Here is a 21597-nt window from a genome sequence, read left to right as displayed (position 1 = left end):
CCCTTTGCCATTTCCTTTAACAAATTCAATTCAAAATTAGGATTGTGAAAATTGTTTATTTAACATTCTCATTTATTTGGTTGAAAGATCTAGAACTGGTAAAAATTAAAGCTTGTGAAATAGAAGACAACTTTATGGAAGATATTTTGCATCTAAGTAGTTTGAAAGAGTTTTCATTTTTCAATTCTGGAAACATCTTACGCTTTCTCAACCAAATATACAAAAAGGGTCTGTAGCATATTTTCCAATCTATATGCATTCTAATTTGAATTTTTTAGCGCAATGCGCAAAAGCGCAATATATATACATATATATATATAACCGTAAATAATTTACAACCCCTTTTTTTGGAAATTTGATAACTATACATGGTTATAGCTTTCGAACATTAGGGTTCTAAAATGAAGTTTGAAATGCGCCAATAAGTTGGATTTAGTTTAGAATAAAATTTTTTTTAACGTTTTACTGCTCTCACGTTTGGCGCGAGGGTAAATCAATACTTTAGGACTTTTATTGTTCCTAGAATCTAAGTAGAGGAGAGTGGAGGACCGTGATACAAGGGACACCATGAAACATTGTAATTGTGGAGGCATCTTAAGAGTTATGAAAACCACTTTCATATATGTGAAACAGTTACTACTAGAGTTATGTTTTGAAAAAAAATCTCATTTGATATCATTAGGCCTGCGTGGGGTCGAAATTTGTTTTTTTTTATGACAAATTAATTTATTAGTTTTTAAAGCTCATAAGTTTTAAAGTGTCTTATTCAATGTGTCTATCAATAAGTGACATTATTTTGTAAACTACAATCCATAAGCTGTTTCCTTAAACATAATCATTGAAAAAACAAATTGATATTAAAAATAAAGCGATTGTTTTATATTAGTAAGTATGGGGTAACTTGATCATGCATTTGTTGGGGCCCTAAAACTGTAGAATAGTACTCCATTTTGTCATAAACAATTCTAAAAATCATTTCTTTTAATATTTATAGTTAATTTTAAAAAGATTTATTTAAATATAATACAAGGAGATCCCATTTCGATACAAAGCCATTATTTATTGACGCTTAAAAATGACACTTAATATGATAAATTATCTGGTCTTCTGAAATGTGATTTGCAGCATTGGATGCATTATTTGGGTCATAAATATTAATTTGTTTATATTTCAAATAAAAATCTGCCTTTCCTCTATGTTTTATACTTTTTATTTACTTTTTTAATGATGCTTGCAGTGTGTATCAGGGAACCCCATGGATGGGGTGCCTTGAAACAAATTTATAATTTTACTTTAACTAGCCTCACTAGTTTAACCTGTTATATTTTGGTAATTTATAGAATTTATTTATTTTTAAAAAAACTGGAAACTGATAATTTTTAAAAAAATAATCAGTTTCCAGTTTTTTTAAAAATGATTATAATAAATTGTTTTTGTTTTTTTTATATGTAAAATTTTAATAATGTTGAAAAGCACAAAACTGTTTGCATTTCGATTAAAAAACAGTCATTTAAATTCTGAAGTGAAGTCTGGAATAATTAATCTAGAATAATTATGCATTCAACAAACTCCTGTTAAAGAACTACAATAACAAAGAAACGCACGCAATTATGTAATAATATAGTAAACCGCTCATAAGCAGTTTACTCAACTTTATAACAAGATCATGTGATCTTCCAGAAATCCTGCCGGTTATATATTCAATGAAATTTACCTTGTACATATTCTGGCAAATAGAAAATAAAATAAAAAAACTCTTTTACCTCAAACACTTTTTGACTAAAAATTTTAAAATGCCTCTTACATTTTGTCTTTCATTGAAACAATACTTCATTTTGCTTTTAAAGCAAATTAAAATTAAACGTCTTCAGGAATTACTCTAAAAACGCAATTTTATTACCAAATTATTATCAAAAAACTAATTGTAATACGAATATTTTTTAATTTCACAATTTTACTACCAAAGGTATTTGTTGAAAAAAAGCCACTCTTTAAAATCAAAAAGTTTAAATAGCAAAGGCATTAAGGCAGCTTGACTAAATGAATCTAGTTTATTGAAGGATTGCGCATGTATATACTGAAACTGCTTTGATTTTATAGAAAAATGTTTGTTTAAGCCTGTGCTTTTTCTAATGTACGGAAGTCCGCATAAATATCTTTTGTTTTATAATCTGAAAACTACAAACTTTTAGAAAACTATGACTCAATTGGAGTTTCTGATGTACTCTTAAAAACTGTTAAAAAAGTAGGACATAATTAGCTCCTTATATTCTTAGAGAGAAATACGTTTCTTAGTGACACCCAATTCAGTTTTTCATGCATCGTGCGTTTAAGTCATTTTTAAATGCTTCCATGTATAGCAAAAACTATTTACAATATCCATTAAAAATTTAAGAGATATCAACTTGTATACGACAAAATGAAATTTACCTGTTTATTTGCCTTTTAAATAAGAAAGGATTTTAATAATTATTTTCCAATTTAATTACTGTTCTGTTAAATACTTATATTTAGATCATATACCGCGACGTTAGAACTATCTTGTTCTATCTTCATATCTTTTAGTTTTAAGATAAAAATGATTTAAAAAAAAAAAACTTTAGGAGACGGCATAAAAAAATGATTTTATAACTTATGTTTTCACCGCAACTTTTTACTTATAACTTAGGATTTAATACAGTAGAAAAACATTATTCTGAAGTACACAACACTATCAATATCTCAATTTTTTCAAAAAATGGAGATAGAACAAGATAATCGTCGTCGATATCGCGACCTGAGAACAACAAGATTTCAACAACTACCAACATGAAACTGAGATAATAAGCTAAATTAGATAATAAGTTTCAAACCATTTTTATTTTGTTACAATTCATAATTTCAGATTGAAAAGTACTTTTTTTTTGTTTAAATAAAGATAGTTAACCATTTTTTAATTAAAAAGCTTTGTATAAACGTCAGAAAAACAAAACTTATTGTTTGGAACCTTATCGCTCTAAGATCTTAATAATATGGAAGCAACAAGTTTTCCAAAGTCCAAAATCATACTTTTCTCAATCATGTTCACAAATCCCGTAGTAGTTTTTATGGATTTCAACTAATTTTATAATTAAAAAACAGTAAAACGTTATAAATAGAAATCCTTTTTATTAAATAATACTACATAAAGGATAAATTTTGATTATTTTTTGTTATTTAAGAATTGTTTATAATAATTCTGATCAACGATTAGCATAAATTTATTCATTTTTTTAAATCTTTTTTTTTCTCTTCCACAAACTGATCTTTTGAACCAACACTTTAAGCTCTGTTAGATTTTGTTACCCATTCTTTTCCTTTTTTGTATAGTACTAATGGTGTTAACATTTGTTAGGCTTCCTCCGAAATTGAGACTTTTTATCCCATCTCAAAAAGACTTTGTGTCAATTTAAAATAACATATTTTTGAATATGGTATTCTGTTATAATTAAAGATTTTAGCACACACGCTAAAATTTTTGAAATCATTTGGTTGTATTTGTATAATGCAAAATGGCTTTTTCTAATTTGCCCCCTTTTAATAACCATATAAAACTAACTGGTGAATTCCTTATTATTATATTTTTTTATCTATGCTAATTTCTAAATTTTCAATAAGATTCTTTTTATAACTATCAATAACTCGCTGCTCATAACAATTTAAAGGATTTCCTTTCTTAGATATGAGTTCGACGCCATTTTGTTCATACCTTTCCAGAGACCTCTAAGAGAAGTGTAGCCAATTTAAACCAAAATGTTGTGGGCATATTAGACTTTTCAAAAAATTTCAAAAGACATTTTTTAAGCATTTTTTTATATTCAAATCCGCGTTTAAAGTTTTACGAGTAGTGTGTGGTGTACTTTTTAAACCACAGGAGTAAATTGCTTGCCATACAAGGAGCTTGGGAGAAAATTTCTCAGTTTGAATATATCTAATTTTTGGGCGACCTTTCGACCGATAAAGATATTGTTGGTCTGGCAATAGTGAAAAGTCTTTTTTGCGAAGGTTTTATCTTCAATTATGCTTAAGTTTTCTCGGTTCAAAAGTTTTCCTACCTTTTTTAAACAACGAATTGTTTTCATTTCTTCATCAATGAATTGCTTTGGAGCTTTCTTTTATATGATATGCTTTACATTCTTCATATCTAAATACTTTTCCTATTAAAACTTAGTTGCATTTAAAATTTTTTTTGCAAGACTTGTCGGCGACTGACATGGGTTTACCTTTATGGAGATGATGATAGATTTTGCTTTATATATATATTTTTTTTAATCTCATCTTTTTTTCCACTTCCATCGTCTTCTTCAATATATTGAGTTTTTTTATATCACCGCAAAATAAATCCATCCAAGGATCGAGAAACACCGGTCAAAGTGTTGACAATAAAGGATTTTAAAGAAATTTTATTTTAAAGTAAAACTTTTTTTCAATTTAATTTTTGTTCACTCATTTAAATCCAATAATAATGATAACCAATGCTTATTTCCATTACCGTGAACCTCATGATTCTGAGGCAGAACTCTGGACACTGCCATTTATAAAACTTGTATATAATTTTATTATACTGTTTAGTTATTTTAAAGGCCATGATTTTGTTTATAGTTTAATTAACGTCTCCGTGTTGACCCAACTTTTCAGAAACTTTGAGAACGCATTAGTTGATAATTCAGTCAAAACGTTATAAAAGTTACTTACCCCTTATTATCTTAACCCTTTCGCGACTGACTTAAAAACAGCTAAATGACTGCGCATAAAGTAACGATCTAGGATCATGATCAATTAAAAGAGTATAAAATAAAAACTACTAGTCAGAATTTTACAAATAAGACCTTTTTTTTTTGTCAAAGAATTGGCTTTCATGAAATTAAAAAACTAAAAAAAAAAAATTATTATCTTAGTAACGTGATCAAAAATATATCATGTTGAAATTAACAAAAATATATAGTTTCTATATGTAACCTTTAACAAATAAAGAAAAAATACATAAACATACCGTTTTTGAATTTAAATAAATGATATATTTAACTTGGTGATCAAACAAAAAAAACCTTCATTACTATTACTGAAAAAAATATCAAGAATCTCATTCATGACAGTATACTTTTTATCTGTTTTTGTCATTTTTTAAAATTAATTTTCGAGCGATCTATAAATGCAGTTAACAATCGGTTTGAAGCATTAACTTAAGAAATTATTCACATTTCAAAAATAAGTTTAAAGTTTTCCCCAATTGCTATAGATGATTTGAAATATTCAAAATTGTTTATGCACCGCCATGCGGGTCACTCGTCAATTAGAAACAAATTTTATGAACCGCCATACGGGTCACTCGTCACGAAAGGGTTAAGCCAGACGCACGGCGGCCCCTGGCACTATAATAATGAGTAAAATTTGTACAATACATGCTCAAAATATAAATTAAAAAGAACAAATATTTGTCCCTATACAATGACAGGTGATGTGCCGGCAAGCCTACCAATCATAAAATATTTTCAGTTAACTTTTCTTAGAATGTTAGTCTTTTATTGTCATAATCTATGTGAATATGAAACTATGCTTTATATTGACATCCCAACAAATTGATTTAAAATTTGCACGACATAATTTTATTAAAACTTTATATCACTTTAAAACAACCTCCCTGATTTAGTTTCGTTTTTATACTGTAATACAATGTAAATTTTAAATACAGTATAAGTTTATATATTTAATGTTAAACATATACAAAATATCTTTCCTAAATATCTCAGGTGGGGGAGGGGGGGAGGGGGAATTTCTCTCATTATCCCAACGGATCCGCCCTTGGAATAACTTGTAGTAAAAAGACGCTAAAAAGTTAGAAGCTCAAACTTCAATTTAAATTGAGAAATCAAAATTTTTGCTTAAAATTACATATAAACACCGATTTTTAGAAAAATTACATATAACCCAGCAAACATTTAGACTAAAAATAACGTCTTTTAAACGTATAAAAAACGTCTAACACGTTTAAAAGACGTATTAAAAACGTCAATTTTTAGACTAAATGTTTATTGAGAAGCACCTATTTTTAGAAAAGTTCGTTTAAAAAAGTACGAGGTATCACTTATGAACTGCAAATAGTATGACAGTAGAATCTAAACTTTTTTTGCAATTATAGATTTTAAGACCACGATTATTATTTTTTTTTTTTTAAAAAGTATTTGTTTTTTGATAGTGTATTTGTTTAGAAGCGTAATAATTATATATTCCTTAAAATAACTAAAATAGTTCATTGTGTTTAAAAAACACTCTAAACTCTTCGCTAATATACATTAACTAAAATAACAACAATCAACATAAAACGCTCAAAACTTTGTGTAAACACATCAACCAAAACGAAGGGTTAGTTGCAACAAAATGTACGTATCCATAACAATAAACTCCAGTCATAATAATAGTCAAAATATCGGACTTTATAAATTTCAATCAAGATCGTGGCTTGAAAATATCAAGTTATACTTATGGTCTTAAAAAATCTATAAAAACCCAACAGAGTTGTATGTCTCTCTAATTACGATTCCGAAGTAGTCTGTCCGAAGTGTTTAAAAATTGTTTTCATTGTTTAAGTTTTTTATATTATTTTCTTTACAATAATTTGTGATAAAACTTATGATACATATTTATTTCTTTGTTTAAAGATAACGATAAATAGACAACCAGCATTTTTAGCAATTACTGTATTAAAACTGTAATAAAATTAAAGAAAAATTTAATATTAAATTTTTTTTTGTTTACGCTCTACACGTTATTTCGAATAAAGGTTGTTAAGGGTACATGCGTCTGCATCAAATTATCCACAAGATTTTTTGAATAAAGGTTGTTTAGGGTACTTGCGTTTGCATTAAATGATCTAAAAAATTTTTATTTGAAAACTTTGAAAATGCTTTTTTGTTCATAAACTTTCGATCTTGACCCACTGTGCACATATTATAGTTAAAATAATTAAAATGATTAACAATTATTAATAGTCTCATTATTTTTTAATTCACCAATTAAAAAAAAATTAACAATAGTAATTCCAATATTAAAATATTTTTGTTGCTTATCTTTTCCTGAACGCTTTTTTTAAATTATTCTTCAAAATGTTTCTAAATTCTCTGTTCATTATTGCATAAATAAAAAAGTCCATCATTCCATTAAAATATGCAAAAAACATTGCACAGAAACTAAATACTTGTGTGGCTTTTTTGTGAAACAATCCTTCGTAGTACAACAAAATGCAGTAAGGCATAAAGCAGATTAAAAAACACCCGAATACTGTCATTAGCATAAATGTCAGGCGAAGATCTTGCGTTCTGCTTATAGATTGAATTCGTTCAGCGGATAAACTTAAACGTTTACGAGAGATACTAGTAAAACGAAGAACTTTATAATAACAAAATCCTACTATTACCAACGGAATAGAAAATGAAAGAAACTGAAGGAATAGCAGATAACTTAAACTGTATTCCCAAACAACCATACAATGTCCACGGTATTTATTGTAATCTATCTTTCCCCAACCTAATACAGACGGTAAGCAAATTAGTGTAACAATTATATAGTTTGCAATCATAAAAAATGGCAACTTCACGGTGGAAAATATTGCATCGTGAAGCTTCGTTTTTACAATCAGTAAATAACGATACACTGCTATTAAGCATAAGTTAAAATTCGAGAATAAAAAAGACATAACAACAAGAACTCCATGTAGCTGACAAAAAATATCGACTGTTAACGGACCGTTTTTTAAAGATAAATTTATTGATTGAATTGGTATTCCAATCAGAGCAATAAAAATATCAGATACCGCTAGGTTAATTAAAAGTTGATTGCTTCTTGTTTTTAGGAGTTTGTTGGTTGAAAAAACTAAAATGATAGTAAGATTGGTAACGAGTGAAACCACGCCTACAAAACTGTACAATCCAATTTGCAAAAAGGGCCCCAGTGTATATCCACTAATAGTTGTGTTTTTATTTACTATATCCAATAAAACTAGTGTTGTTATGTTATTATTTTCCATCTTTGTTTCTACCTAAAAAAAAGAAAAATATAAAAAACCTCATATGTCATAGAGATTGTATAATGTTCATCGTACATCTTCGAGCGAAAAAATAACGTCTTTGGGATGTCTCACGGATGTTCTACAGTGTGTGAAAAGCCATAAGACGTTGTACGGAGGTTTAAAGAAAGACTGTGAGCTTAATTAATTGTCAAGTTAATTAATCGTCATTAAGGTGTTGTTAATAATTATGCTTTACTTTGTGTATTGTGTTTTATTGCACTTTGTACCGCTTTAGTGTTATATAAAGTTGCAACAGTATAATCTTTCTTTCGATCGAACAAAAAGAAGTTAAAAAGTAAAAACTAAAATTATTTTCTTTTTATTTTGTCTTTACGGTCCATTTGTCTCTTTAATATTTATTAAAGGAAATTTGTCTCAACAACATCTTAAGGTACATTTGTCTCTATAATATCTGTTTAAAAATTATTACTTTTAAAAAATTAAAATTTCGAAAACTAATTTCAATGAAGTGATCCAAACACTCAAAATTAAAATAAAGAATCAAGGCAGAGAGAACAAAATATGAAATAAAAATACTCAAGATTAAATAAGTTTTATGATTTCAACTTTTTGTTTAAGTGTTACTCTTGCCAAATATTATTTCTACAGAAATGGACGCAGTTATATAAAATAAAATATGAAGTAAACACTATTTTTTTTTATTTACTTAAAAAAAAATACAAAAATAAAATAACAGTTTGAATAAAAAATAATAAATTTGATTAACAATATAACACGTCTCGCTTTATCAAAAATGTCGGTTGACGTACAACTGTTAAAAAGTTTTGTTTGAATAAATTGTTTCCAGTATATCAAAACCCAAAGAAAAAAATGAAAGACATATTCAACTTGAAAAACATATACTTTTATTGTTTAACTGTAATAGTTTATTGTGTCTTTCATCTTTATTGTGTCTATCGTGTTTTATTTTTAATAGTGTTTGTCATGTTTTGCAAACAAAGTAAACATGTGATTTTGTGTGCTTGTGTGTGCATGAGTTTGTGAATTTCTGAATGATATAACGTTGTAAACTTATATTGCTTAATATCTGTATTTAAAATTTCAAAAAAAAAATAATAATATATAAAAAAAAATTAAAGACAATTAAAGATAAAACTAAAAAGCTAAGGAAAAATGGAAAAATGGAAAAAGCAATTTAAAAACATTATTAAAAGAAAGATTAGTGCAACACCTAAATATATTGTAGCAGTTTTTATTTTTGATTTTAAACTGTTTATTTCGTATTAAAGATATTCATTTTTAACTACGTTGGCTCCTGCAATCTTGATGATCTATTAAGTACATTTTTAGAAAAGTATAATCTAACTGTATTTGAAATAATAAAGATGCATAGCAGATGTTAAAGTTCATCCCTTTTTCCATTTCATCAAATAAAAAGTATTTTAGGCGTTTCCAAAGTAATACTAATGGTAATAATAACAATACGTTTTAATGCAAACATTTAATGATTCATTTTATTAGTAGTAAAATAATTTAATCATAGGCCTTAACAGCAGGTTGGGTTATTTTAATAATTGATTCTAATTTTATTACAAAAAGTTGTTGGTTTTGCCTAGTAGCTGTTTTCTTTCATTTTTAATATAATTATGTATAAACGGCGTATACCAGTTGGTTTTCAAATAATTTTTTACATTCTTGTAAGCACAGGACATAGTAGTTTGGTGAATATAACTTGATATGAATCATTTTTTTCATTTTCATTCCAGGAAAATTTTTTCTTAATTGTAATTCCAATTGATTAGATAAATTTGTTACTATGTCTACGAAATTCAAACAAGATTTTTGCAAAAAGAAAAACTATTATAACTTATTTTTATTTTATTTATTAATACAATATGTAAAAGTTATTGAAAGAAAATTTTATTAGGCCTCTTTGATCTGCTTAGCAAAATATCATCCTCTTCTCCCCTCCCCTCCTACCTAAAAAAATTGACTGAAATTATAATTAATTAGATTACAAATATTTTACAATTTTTTGAATTTTTACGTCATTTTTGAATATATATATATACACCACTTGGGAAAAAATATTAAAAACATTTAAAAAGTTTTTAGAAAATATTTATCGATCATTTATGAAAATTTTTATATAAACCAAAAAACACTAAAATCAGTAAAATAAAAGTTACGGTATAATAATTTTTTTTATTTATTTAAAGTTTAACCAAACGTAAAATTTTTATAATTTTTACATAAAATTTTTCATTACTTTGTTTAGTAGAAAGACGCTTGATCAATAAATACTTTCTCAATACTTTTTAAATGTATTTGTGTTGCTTTTCCGTGTGGTCTTCATAAATAATGCTATGATGTGCTTAATTATGTGGTATTTATTTAGTTTTTTTCCCTCCCTCCAAAATTTTTACATATCATACACAAGTAGAACTATTTCACCACACACATTAAAACATACAATTCTGTACTATAAAAATTGCAAGCCTAGCATTTAATATGGTAAAGGTAATTCTGGGTTAGAGACTTCACACGCAAATATTTTTTTTAATAAAAAAGCTCCCTATTTTTATGTCAAAAAGATATTTTTTGACCAAAGTTTCTAATGTTAAAATAAAGGTTAATTAAATTGCATTTTAATGTTTATAATGAAATATAGTGTTTTTGCTACGAGTTAAAGTGCTATGTTCTAACAGTAGAGGTAAGATGGCGCTTGGTGTTTTTTTTTAAGAGATTTTATATCTACAATATTGCTTTAAAATGAGTCATCATATCAGTTTTTAAAATCATTCACAGAGTGACAACAAAAAGTTATTTTTAAAAGCATACATTATTTAATAGCAAAAGGATTTTAAATGAATAAAAACTGTAATAGTTTGTAATGTAGTTTTACGAAATTAAATTCGAATTTTTTTATTTGATTCATTGTTTTAATGTATACACCAGTACACATAATGCATCAGAACCACCTCCCTTCTCTACACTTTGCCCAACCCACTATACATGTATTGATTAACTTTTTCGTTTTATTTAAAGACTTTTTTAACTTTTTCTAAACTTTTATTTCAAAAGTTAAATCTTGAAGAAAAGTAAAGATAGGGACGATTGACCTACCTTAACTTTTCTTTAAAGTTTTATTTTTAAAATAAAATTTTAGAAAATTTGGTTTAAATATTACATGCAGATACTTTGAAACTAATGTTTGAAGTTTTTAATTTGTTTAGGAATTTTTCATAATGCAGCTTATTTTTAGGTGCAATTTTTAGGAATTTCGGTCAAATTTTTTTTTATCCATAAATAACAACAACATACCATCTTCCCTTTTTTTTTATCAAAAAATTCTTCTAACTTTTCTCTGTTTTCTCGTATTATTGCTAATTTTACTACTGCTTTGCTTGATCCTAGTATTGTTTTCCTTTGTTGCATAGCAGATGAAGTACCTATTAATTAAACATTTTTGTAATTTTTGTAATAAATATTTTTGTATTCAATCTTATTTTATTTTCATTAACTAACTCTGTTGATATATATAAAATCAAAAACAAAAAAGCAGTTAAGTATATTACTGAGATGGATAAACAATATGGGAAGGACATAAACAGCATAATCATTATCATCCTTTAGATGTCAGTATTAGTGCTAAAACTATAGCTTGTAGATAACAGAATGCCATAAAACAAAGTAGAGAAAGTAATACATATATATATATATATATATATATATATATATATATATATATATATATATATATATATATATATATATATATATAAACTTTCTAACTTTTGAACTAAATTATAAAGTTTACAAATATTGTAAAATTTTTATTCCATGCATCTAAAGCAAATAAACAATTATTTAGAAGTTATGAAAATACATTTTAAAACTTAATTTTAATTTTGAAATGTTATCTGAAATTTATTTCAAACCTTTCTTAACATGTATAAGTATAAAAACATAAAAAAAAAAACTTTTTTGTGAGCATTTTCTTAAACAAATGTTGCACTATGGTTAAAGTGTTGACAACGGAAAAATTAATTTTTTTTTACATTTTACAACCTTAATTTAATGCCACTCTGGTCATAAAACCAACGTCGCTGAGGAAGGTAGCCAAAAGCGTTCTCCTTAAATGCTGTACGGTGGTGTTCTGTGAAATGACCATTCTTGAAATATCATAAAAAAAGCAAATAAAAAATTAAAGAACGTAGTTTTTTGCCAAATACTGGGACGAGTAAAAGCAATTTTGGTAGTAACTTGATATATCACCGGTTTCTAACGTTTGGCAATCTTTTGTTATTTTGTTTATTTTGTTGTTGTTGTTAGCAACAAAATAAACATCATATCGCCAATTTCTTTTTAAAGCGTTTTTTTTTATGCATTGGATTTTAAAACTTCTGTTTGTTTTCTTTCATAAAAAAAAAATGCATCTATATTTTATTAAATTTACATAAAAGTACATGAAAAGCCCCATGAAAAGGTTGTGCTGATAGTCATATCTTCTTAATGTTTTTTGAGTCTTTTTCTGATTAGATAATAAATGTATTGCCACACAACATTGAGTACAGAAAGTATTTGAGAAACGTAAAATCAAAAACAAAAAATGTTGTTGAGAGCATAAAAGTTGCATTTGAGAAATACTAAATGTAATTTCGTAGTCGTTATATGTAATTTAAAATTCATAAGATCTGATTAAAAAATGCATATTTTTTTGTGGGTGTGTGTTCTTTATTACAATATTTAAGGTTAAGATACAAATATGTATAAAAAAGAAAGATTGCAAGTGTAGATATTGTTAAAAAAAGAACACTATTACTTAAAGAAAAAAAAGAACACTATTACTTAAAGAAGACTTTCAGGTCTTGTTACAGAGAATCGCCATAAAAGAGATAAAAAAAATTTTAAAAAAAGTTCAAAATTTTCCAATGTTTTAGTCAATTCATAGGAAAATCAATTATAGCTTATGGCAAAATAGTTAATGGCAACGCAACTTTTGACAAAATTTATATTTTGTTAAAAGTTGCACTTCCAAAAAAAGATGATAAATCAAGAAAGAAAGCAGGAGATGAGCTGGTTTTATATTTAAATATTAAAAACATTTACTAATTGTATATATTAGGAACATTCATGTTAGAGAAAGGCCTCAAGAGAAAAAAACCCAGTTAGAGGTTTTTGATAGTTTAACGTTTATTTCATAAAAAAGTTTGTCGATGTTATCATTAGATAGGAATAGGTTTATACCATCAGCAAGCATAAGTGTTGTTAGTTTTGAGACTTTATGGAGATCATTAACTTAAATTAGAAATTATAAGGGTCCTAGTATAAATTCTTGTGCAACTCCAAATATTTAGAAAATTAATGTAAAGAAGATCCTTCAACGTGGGAAAATTGTTTGCGATGTCTTAAATATCTTTTGAGTACTATTCAAATTCTACTAGTGATGCCTTAATAATCACGTTTTTTAAACAATATTTTAATGTCAAAAGTGTCAAAAGCCTTAGATAAGTCTATTAAAAGACTTAAAGTAACTTCTATCTTTTCAAATCAATCTGTTATACTTCGATCAAAATGAGTTATTGCATGTTCAGTAGTGTTATTTCTTTTTAAAAGTATTTTATTATTAGCAAGGTAGTTAGATATTTGGTTGAACTAAATTCTTTCTAAAATTCTTAAAAAAAAAGAAACGTTAAGGTTAGATTACAGTGTGTTTTTTAAATTTATTGATGAATATAAATTTAGTTGAGAGCAATAAGTCGTCATAAAATAAGCTCTTAATTATCCTTTAGTAATATTAAACTCAAAAGTATTGCCAGATAAGTATCTTTTAGTGTCGACGGTTAAAAATACAACCATTAAAACTGCATTATTGTCTCAAAGAGTATTTTTTTTTTTGTTTTTTTTGTTTTCCTACACAAAGAACACAAATTTTCAATATTCTTTTTTAAACTTCTGTTATTAAGATGAGTAACAAATAAATAATCCCGTGCAAGAAATCTCTCTATTATAGAAGTAGGAAAAATTGTTTTGCAAAGCTTCCTACATCACTAAAATAACTTAGATCCGAATTTAAATTAGTTTCAAGCATCAAATTGTTAGATTGAACAAAGTTAAATGATTTGGTTGAATTCACGAATCTGAAATTTTTTATTTGAGTTGTGAAATGTTTTGACTTTTTCATTTTCTTTGTTTAAGAAAATACGTCCGTTCACGATTGCAGTTCGAGACTATAGTTTGAGTGGAATGCGTTTTAATCTCATTCAACATCTGCGCGCATCCCCACAAACTCACGCATACACACACACGTGCGCATGCGAGCGCACACAAAAATATTACAAAATAAGGAAGTCTAAAAAAGACATATGGCTTTTGACTATATTATGGCAGTATCTGGAAAAATGTGGTTACATGTCATTTCTAATCAATTTAATTGAGAGATCAGATAATAAACTGTGTAGTTTCTTTTAAACAAAGGAATCCGAGGTCAACGAGGTAAACGAAGGAATCCGAGGTCAACGAGGTAAACAAAGGAATCCGAGGCCACAATGTGAATAATAAATGAGACATTTATTTACAAAAAATCGTAAGATTATTAAGGGGTTTTATGTTGAGAAGCACAACCATTTTGCATTATTTCATTTTTTGCCGCATTAACAATATGTTTCTTTGCTTTAATTAAGAGAAAAAAATCTTTTGAATATTCCAAGTTTTTTATACTCAATGTTCTGAAATTGTAAAAAAATTATTACGAGTTGATAATAATCATGAGTTGAGCAACCAAATTTATGCAAGTCTCCCCCTTTTCCCCCTTTTCCCCCTCTTCTCCTTCCCCCTCCTCCTACACGCTCCTCCTCAAAATTATAGTTAAAAATATTGTTTCATCAAAGAAATATAAAAAAACATACCAAAAAATGATGTAAAAATAAGTTTTATTTGGTTTTTAAATCTACTTTTTTATCAATCCAACTGTTATTCATAACTATTTTATTAACTTATACAGTAGTGCCGCAATAGTAGTGTTGCATTTTCTATTAAATGTTGTATAAGATTATTTATAATGACCAGTTTAATCACATATATATTCTTTTTAATTATTTTGATCTAAAAGTCGAGACATTAAGCAAAACATCAAAGTGGCAGTTAATAAGGGTGAAACATGGTTCCGTAATCAGAGAAAAAGCGAGAAGTTTAAAAATTTTAAAGAAATGCTAAAGAAATACTCTGAAAACATTTAAAACGACAGATGGCAATCGACGTCACGCAATATCCGGAATTTGCAGAGTGTCAAAACAATACGTCGTATATTTTGCAAAGTAATAGCCAACCCAAGGATAAGTTATTATAAACTTACACAAAGGTTTTACAATAAATTGTGTAGTGCCTGTCAACCTAGTTATATAACACTTGACAATTACAGAGTTTGTACAATTAATAGAAAATAAAATGTTGATTAGTCGTAGAGAAGCCATTCATCTTTTAGATGATTGTCTAGAAGAAAGTTCCATTTATTTCTTATTCTTTGAGAAAAAAGTTCATACGTAAATTTAATCTTTAAGATTGTTTTTTTAGTTTATATACATGACCACGAGTAATAAATTGGCTATCTATTTCAAAAAGACTTCTATCACTGTTGTTATTTGTGCCCCATTTATAGACGTTGATTAGGTCTGCACGAAGCAGCCTGTATTTTACAGTTGTCATATTTAACGCCAATAACCTTTGTTCATGCGGTAGATCATATAATCCATTGAAGCTCTTCTTAACACATTTTCTATTTGCCGTTTGTCTTTGAGAAGTCCAGGGTGACAGATTGATCCCCAGTATTCTAAGTGAGGGCGGACTAGAGCTGAAAATAGTTTTTGAAGGATAATAAGTCTGGATATGATGTAAATGTTCTTTTTATTATTCCTATTAATTGTGTGGCTTTGATGACTTGAATAGTTGTGGAATGCCTAAATCTCGTTCGCAACTTTTGGGTTTAATGTTTACTCTTATATTTTTTTCTGGATCATACATATTATACTTACGAATGCACAGTGGTGTGAAAATGCACAGTGGTGTGAAAAACTTGATTTTTGGCCAAAATTATTATTTTTGAACACAACATTATCCAGGCTTATCAAAAATATATAGGCTTCAAATTATTTCTTGAAAAAAAAATCAATAACCGTATCTAAGAGCAATTAAAAAATGATAAATAATTTCGTGCAAAAATACAACATTTTTTCATTTGTCCATAAATTTATAACTATATGCACATATGTATAGATTTCTTTTTTTTTAACAAATGTTTTGGTATCATTAAACCCAATCGAGTGCTGCAAGTGACGGGGTAAAAAAATAAATACAAGTAGTGATATTATGACGTCTAACACCCGCCTAATACTAGTTGCCGATCTTTATATTTTTGCCATATTTTGTTAGAAAATACAATGAGGAAAAAGTTTACAGTGAAAACTATGTTTTGCAGATGTTGCAAAAATTGTTTTATAACAATTGCTAATGCAAACTCTACTTTGCACGATATGAGAAAATTATTTTATAAAACTTACTAATGTAAATTTTTGCAGGATATGCAAAAATTGGATAAGGTAATTAGTTTACGCTATTAAATGTTGCAATCTGATTCGTAAAAAAACATAACTTTTTTAAAAATCGTAGTGTAAACTATACATTGCAGCATTTGCAGTAGTTATTTGATTGGTAGCAAATTTACTCCGTTCTATCAACAAAGTATTTCCTTAAATCGTGTAATATAAGGCTTTTAAATTTTAATGTGTAAGCATGGCCTATAACTTAATTGAAGATATTCTAAACCGACGATCCGTTAACCGACAAACTTAAATATGTTTTAGGAAACGGACGATCGACGATCTCGTTAACTTAAACCGACGATCTTGTTAACTTAATTATGTTTTAGGAAACTTTATTGGATAAATTTATTAATAACATTAATAACAAACAGTTACAATGAACTGGGTATATAAATAGCAAAATATTTTAAGAGCTGTAATAAGGCGCAAACCGTCTTAAAAGGTTTGCACCTTATTAAAGCTCTTAAAAATAAAAGTTTCCATCAGAAATGATATAAATAGTTTTCAAAATAGCTTTTAAAAAGCATCATGTTTGCTTTTAAGTAAAGCAGACATTTTGGTTTTGAAACCAAGAACTTGTTATGTTCAATCTGTTCAATCTGTTCAATTGTTCAAATGTTCCATCAGAGTCTGTTTCGTAATACTTCAAAAGAGCTGTTATTATCCCTCAAATAGACCATGCCTTTATATCTACAAGATTTAAACTAGAAACTGTAGCTGTATATAAAGGGTTAGCAATTATTCCATTTTCTATGATTTATTTTTTTAAAAGCCAATTTTGTTGGAGGCAGCAGTTTAAAATGTTTTGTAATTTTTATATAAATGATTTCCCTGATATCAGTGCGTTTAATAGGGGACTAGTTCTTTGGGAAAAATATTTGGAAATATTCTCTGGAACAATTCCTGACAATAAATCCTTAACTCTTAAATCAATGTCATTTCCTGGATTTGAAAATAATAAGATAGCTTTGAGGATATTAGGGATACTTCCTGTTACTTTATGTGAGGGTAAGAGGAATTTTTCAGTTATTTGTCAGTTATAAAAACTAAACTATACAAGAACAACGATGTACTGAACAACTACTTAAACTATGCAAGAACAACAATCTCAAAAAATCGATATAATGGTTTGGCATTAATGTATATCCATTAAAAAATTGTTCCTTGTAATGATTATGTCAATAACAGTTTTTCTATAAAAAAATCAACAACTTGTTTTCAATGATTAGTGTTTTTGCTGCTTATTCTAACACACTTCAATTACTTTATATTAAGAAATTCTTGTCAATTATCACCGCTCTTACATATAACAGCTAACAAATAGGCATGGAAATGACATCAATGGTGTCCTTAACAAGACAGGTTTTTTGTAACCCCATACTTTTGTTTGGGATTAGCTATATGATTAGTGGTCATAGTTCAGGCAAATACTGACCTTCTCTTTCTGACATTGACAATCTCTTTCTATTTTTTTCTATTTTTGCAACAAGATAAAAAAAACAATAAAAATAATTTTGAATAAATTTTCTCTCAATCAACCTAATAATATTTTTGAGTTTTTGTGCCATTTAATCCAGTTTTTTACTGTAACTGTTCAAAAACAGTTACCTTTTTTTCATTTGATCAAAAATGATCTCCTTTCTTGTTTTTAAGGTTTAACTTGGTTTAACTTTTTTTTTAAATCTTGCAATATATATATATATATATATATATATATATATATATATATATATATATATATATATATATATATATATATATATATATATATATATATATATATATATATATATATATAACCTTTTATTTGACTATGCATATAAATCTGTTTGTATTTGTGTCATTCTCTTTTCTGTTCTTATTTTTTATTTTTTCGATCGTCTAAGTCTGGAATAAAATATGTTCCTAGACATGCTGATGAGCCCTGGGCATATTGGGCGAAACAATCGTTTGTTATTTTATATATTTTTTATTGTAATGTGTTAACCCAAAATGGTAAAGAATCTACAGCTTTTTACTCTTTTAATAAGAAACACTTTTTGTTAAAAAAAGTAATTTTGGGAGACTGTTTCAAAGAGGCATGAAACTTGGATAAAATTGTGAAGTGCAAATTCTATTTTTTGGACGTGCTTGCTTAAAAAGTCATTAAACCTGTAAATCGCCCCGCCTTAATAGATGGTCTAGATCAATCAAATCGAAAAATTGTCCCCTTCCTCCTTTACTAAGTAGTCCAAATCCAACCTATGCTCCAGCCCCCCTCCCCCCTTTTTTTTCATATTTGCCTTGTGGGCCTAGTTGCGTCACTTACAACATGGCGTAAGGCGCTTTTTTTTTTTGACGGGGTAAATTAAAAACCTGTGTCCGCCCTTGAGTATAGAGTTTAATTTGAAATAATGATACTTTTTTATTATTTTATTTTTGCATAAGTTATTTATGTTTGAAATTAGCATAAAATAAAAGTTTTTTCAATTTCAATTTCTTCCTTAAACTAAAGTCCGCATGCATGGACTTGACCGATATGAGTTTATTAAATCCTAATAAACATATAATATACATATATTGTTTAAAAAAATTCAGCTGCAGATATAGTTATCCAAACCAACTTTAAAACTCCCAAAATATTTTATGTCATCAAAAATACTAGTGTCTCAACTTTTGATTTATTTTTATAAATACATGTTCAAAAACTTTTTTTTTTCTTTATACAATCGTACCTACTACCTAAATTATTAAAAATAGTTCAAATATTCATTTTTATTTTATTTTTATAAAATATTCCATATATTTAACTAGATGAAAATACTTAAATAAATGCATATTTTGGTAAATTTAACATCTATGTAAAATGCTTAGCCGGCTATTAAAACATTATATTTATAGAATATTTTGAACTTATATTTTGGCCTAATAATTCCTAAAAAAATCAGCCGCAAATAACTAAAATAAAGGAACTAATATTCATTATAAACTATACCGTATTGACACTATATTTGTGTTGTTTTATACCACATTTTTAATCATATCTTTGTTATTCCGTATTGCACGTATACTTTTTATATTATTATTTTTAATTTAATGTGTTGACTTGCATATCCAGGGTCGGACTGGCATTTGGTGGCACGGGTGGAGACATAGATGCAGGGCCGCCTTTTATATAAAAATTTCACTATATTACATATCAAGGATCTTTTTTTAAAAGATATAGGCAAATAAAAATTATTTGTGTACCTTGATTTCAAGAGCGGCCCAGGACCTTTAAACATAGCAGGGACCCAGGGGGGGGGGGAATCCCTAACCCCCCTCGCCAGTCCGAGCCTGTGTATATCTTTAGATTGATTATTAAATTGAAAATTAGAATAGTAGCTTTTCATGAAAAAATATATACCCAATTTATTACTAATTTGAGGAATTTTCGCTTGTGATATTTATTATTTATTATTCAAAAGTATTGATAAAAAATTTGTGAAAAATAAACTGAAATCATCACCTACAGTTTTTAACTAAAATATATAGAATATATTAATATATTATATATATAACATATATATATATATATATATATATATATATATATATATATATATATATATATATATATATATATATATATATATATATATATATGTTATATATATATATATTATTTCATATATATATATATATATATATATATATATATATATATATATATATATATATATATATATATATATATATATATATATATATATATATATATATATATATGTTATATATATATGTATATTATATATATATATATATATATATAAATATGTATATATATATATATAAATATATAAATATGTATATATAAATATATATAAATATATATATATATATATATATATATATATATATATATATATATATATATATATATATATATATATATATATATATATATATATATAAATTGCCGGAGAATTAGACCGTCTTTCGAAATAATTTTCTGCGACAAAAGTAACTTTGAAGTAATAAATAGAAAAAGCAAAGTTTTTGTAAAAAGATTTAAATATGAAACGTATTGTAACCGTTTTGTTGTACAGAGGTTGCAAAGTGATGGTGAGAGGGTTCGCACTTGGGGTTGCTATAACTTCAACAGAGTAGGCATGTGTAACTATTATACAGACTGAATCAACCAACGCACTTGTATAGAGACGTTGGAAAACTGCATCGCTCCATCAATAGACATGCTGGTTAATCAATATGAATGATGTCAGTTTAACCATTATAATATAGGTCGTACAGTTAAAGCAATGAAAAAAGCATAGTTGATTTATTGCCTTGACTCAATCTTATTGATCTGATCTCGATTGAAAAATTAAATAAAAATAATTATCGATAAAAAAATTATTTTAATGACAAAGTACAACGTAATATTTTTTTTTCAGCCATGTTTCAGAACTAAGAAAGAAAAGCCATTGAGAAATTTTTAATTTGCCAGACATAATTTATCTAATATATATCCGAAAGCAGCCCTTAACGCTTACATGCACATGTATAAAGCAAACAGAGCGTAAGGAACACTATTACATCGCTAAAAACAGTTAATAGCAACATCACAACTGATACAACTGAATAACAATTTTCAATAGGTGTTTATTTTAGAGCACAAAGGTCCAACGCCAGTCTTTGAAAATCTTAATTGACTCAGCAAGTTTTTCTATCGATATAGCACAAGTGTCTCAACAACCTTGATGAAAAAAAGTTAACAAGCTACAACGGCTTATATCCACGGGTTCTTAGTAAATGTGTACTTTTGCCAAACCTCTTTCGCTTTTCGCGACTGGTTTAGTTCCCGACTTGTGGAGAAAATTGAATATAACACTATTTTCAAGAAGGGAAGTAAACTAAATGCATCAAACTACCAGTTACCCGACCGAAGTCAACGAGTGATCATCAACAACATCACATCTAAAGGCAAGCGGTCAC

The 21597-nt window shown here is 27.0% G+C and overlaps 1 protein-coding gene across 1 annotated transcript; it reads right to left on the bottom strand.

Moving 5' to 3' along the window:
• Positions 1-6222: 6222 nt before the first annotated feature.
• Positions 6223-12260, bottom strand: LOC105844007 (rhodopsin, GQ-coupled). The gene is made up of 3 exons (XM_065791165.1): positions 12116-12260; positions 11369-11496; positions 6223-8053 (listed from the first exon to the last, which is right to left on the bottom strand). Exons 2-3 carry the CDS (start codon positions 11480-11482, stop codon positions 7082-7084), a joined length of 1086 nt encoding a protein of 361 aa, XP_065647237.1. The 5' UTR covers positions 11483-11496; positions 12116-12260; the 3' UTR covers positions 6223-7081.
• Between the last annotated feature and the right edge of the window lie 9337 nt (positions 12261-21597).

Source organism: Hydra vulgaris, chromosome 02 (genome assembly GCF_038396675.1).
Source record: "Hydra vulgaris chromosome 02, alternate assembly HydraT2T_AEP".
Lineage (NCBI taxonomy): Eukaryota > Metazoa > Cnidaria > Hydrozoa > Anthoathecata > Hydridae > Hydra > Hydra vulgaris.
Note: the sequence above shows the minus strand (reverse complement) of the source record. Positions and strands in the feature narration are given on the sequence as shown.

What these genes read in the sequence shown, in the direction of transcription:
- LOC105844007 (XM_065791165.1), bottom strand. Translation starts at nt 11,482, where the DNA reads ATGCAACAAAGGAAAACAATACTAGGATCAAGCAAAGCAGTAGTAAAA. An exon ending in ATAAAAAAAAAGGGAAGATG is followed by an intron (nt 8,054 to 11,368) that starts GTATGTTGTTGT and finishes TCTTTTTTTTAG; the next exon opens with GTAGAAACAAAGATGGAAAA.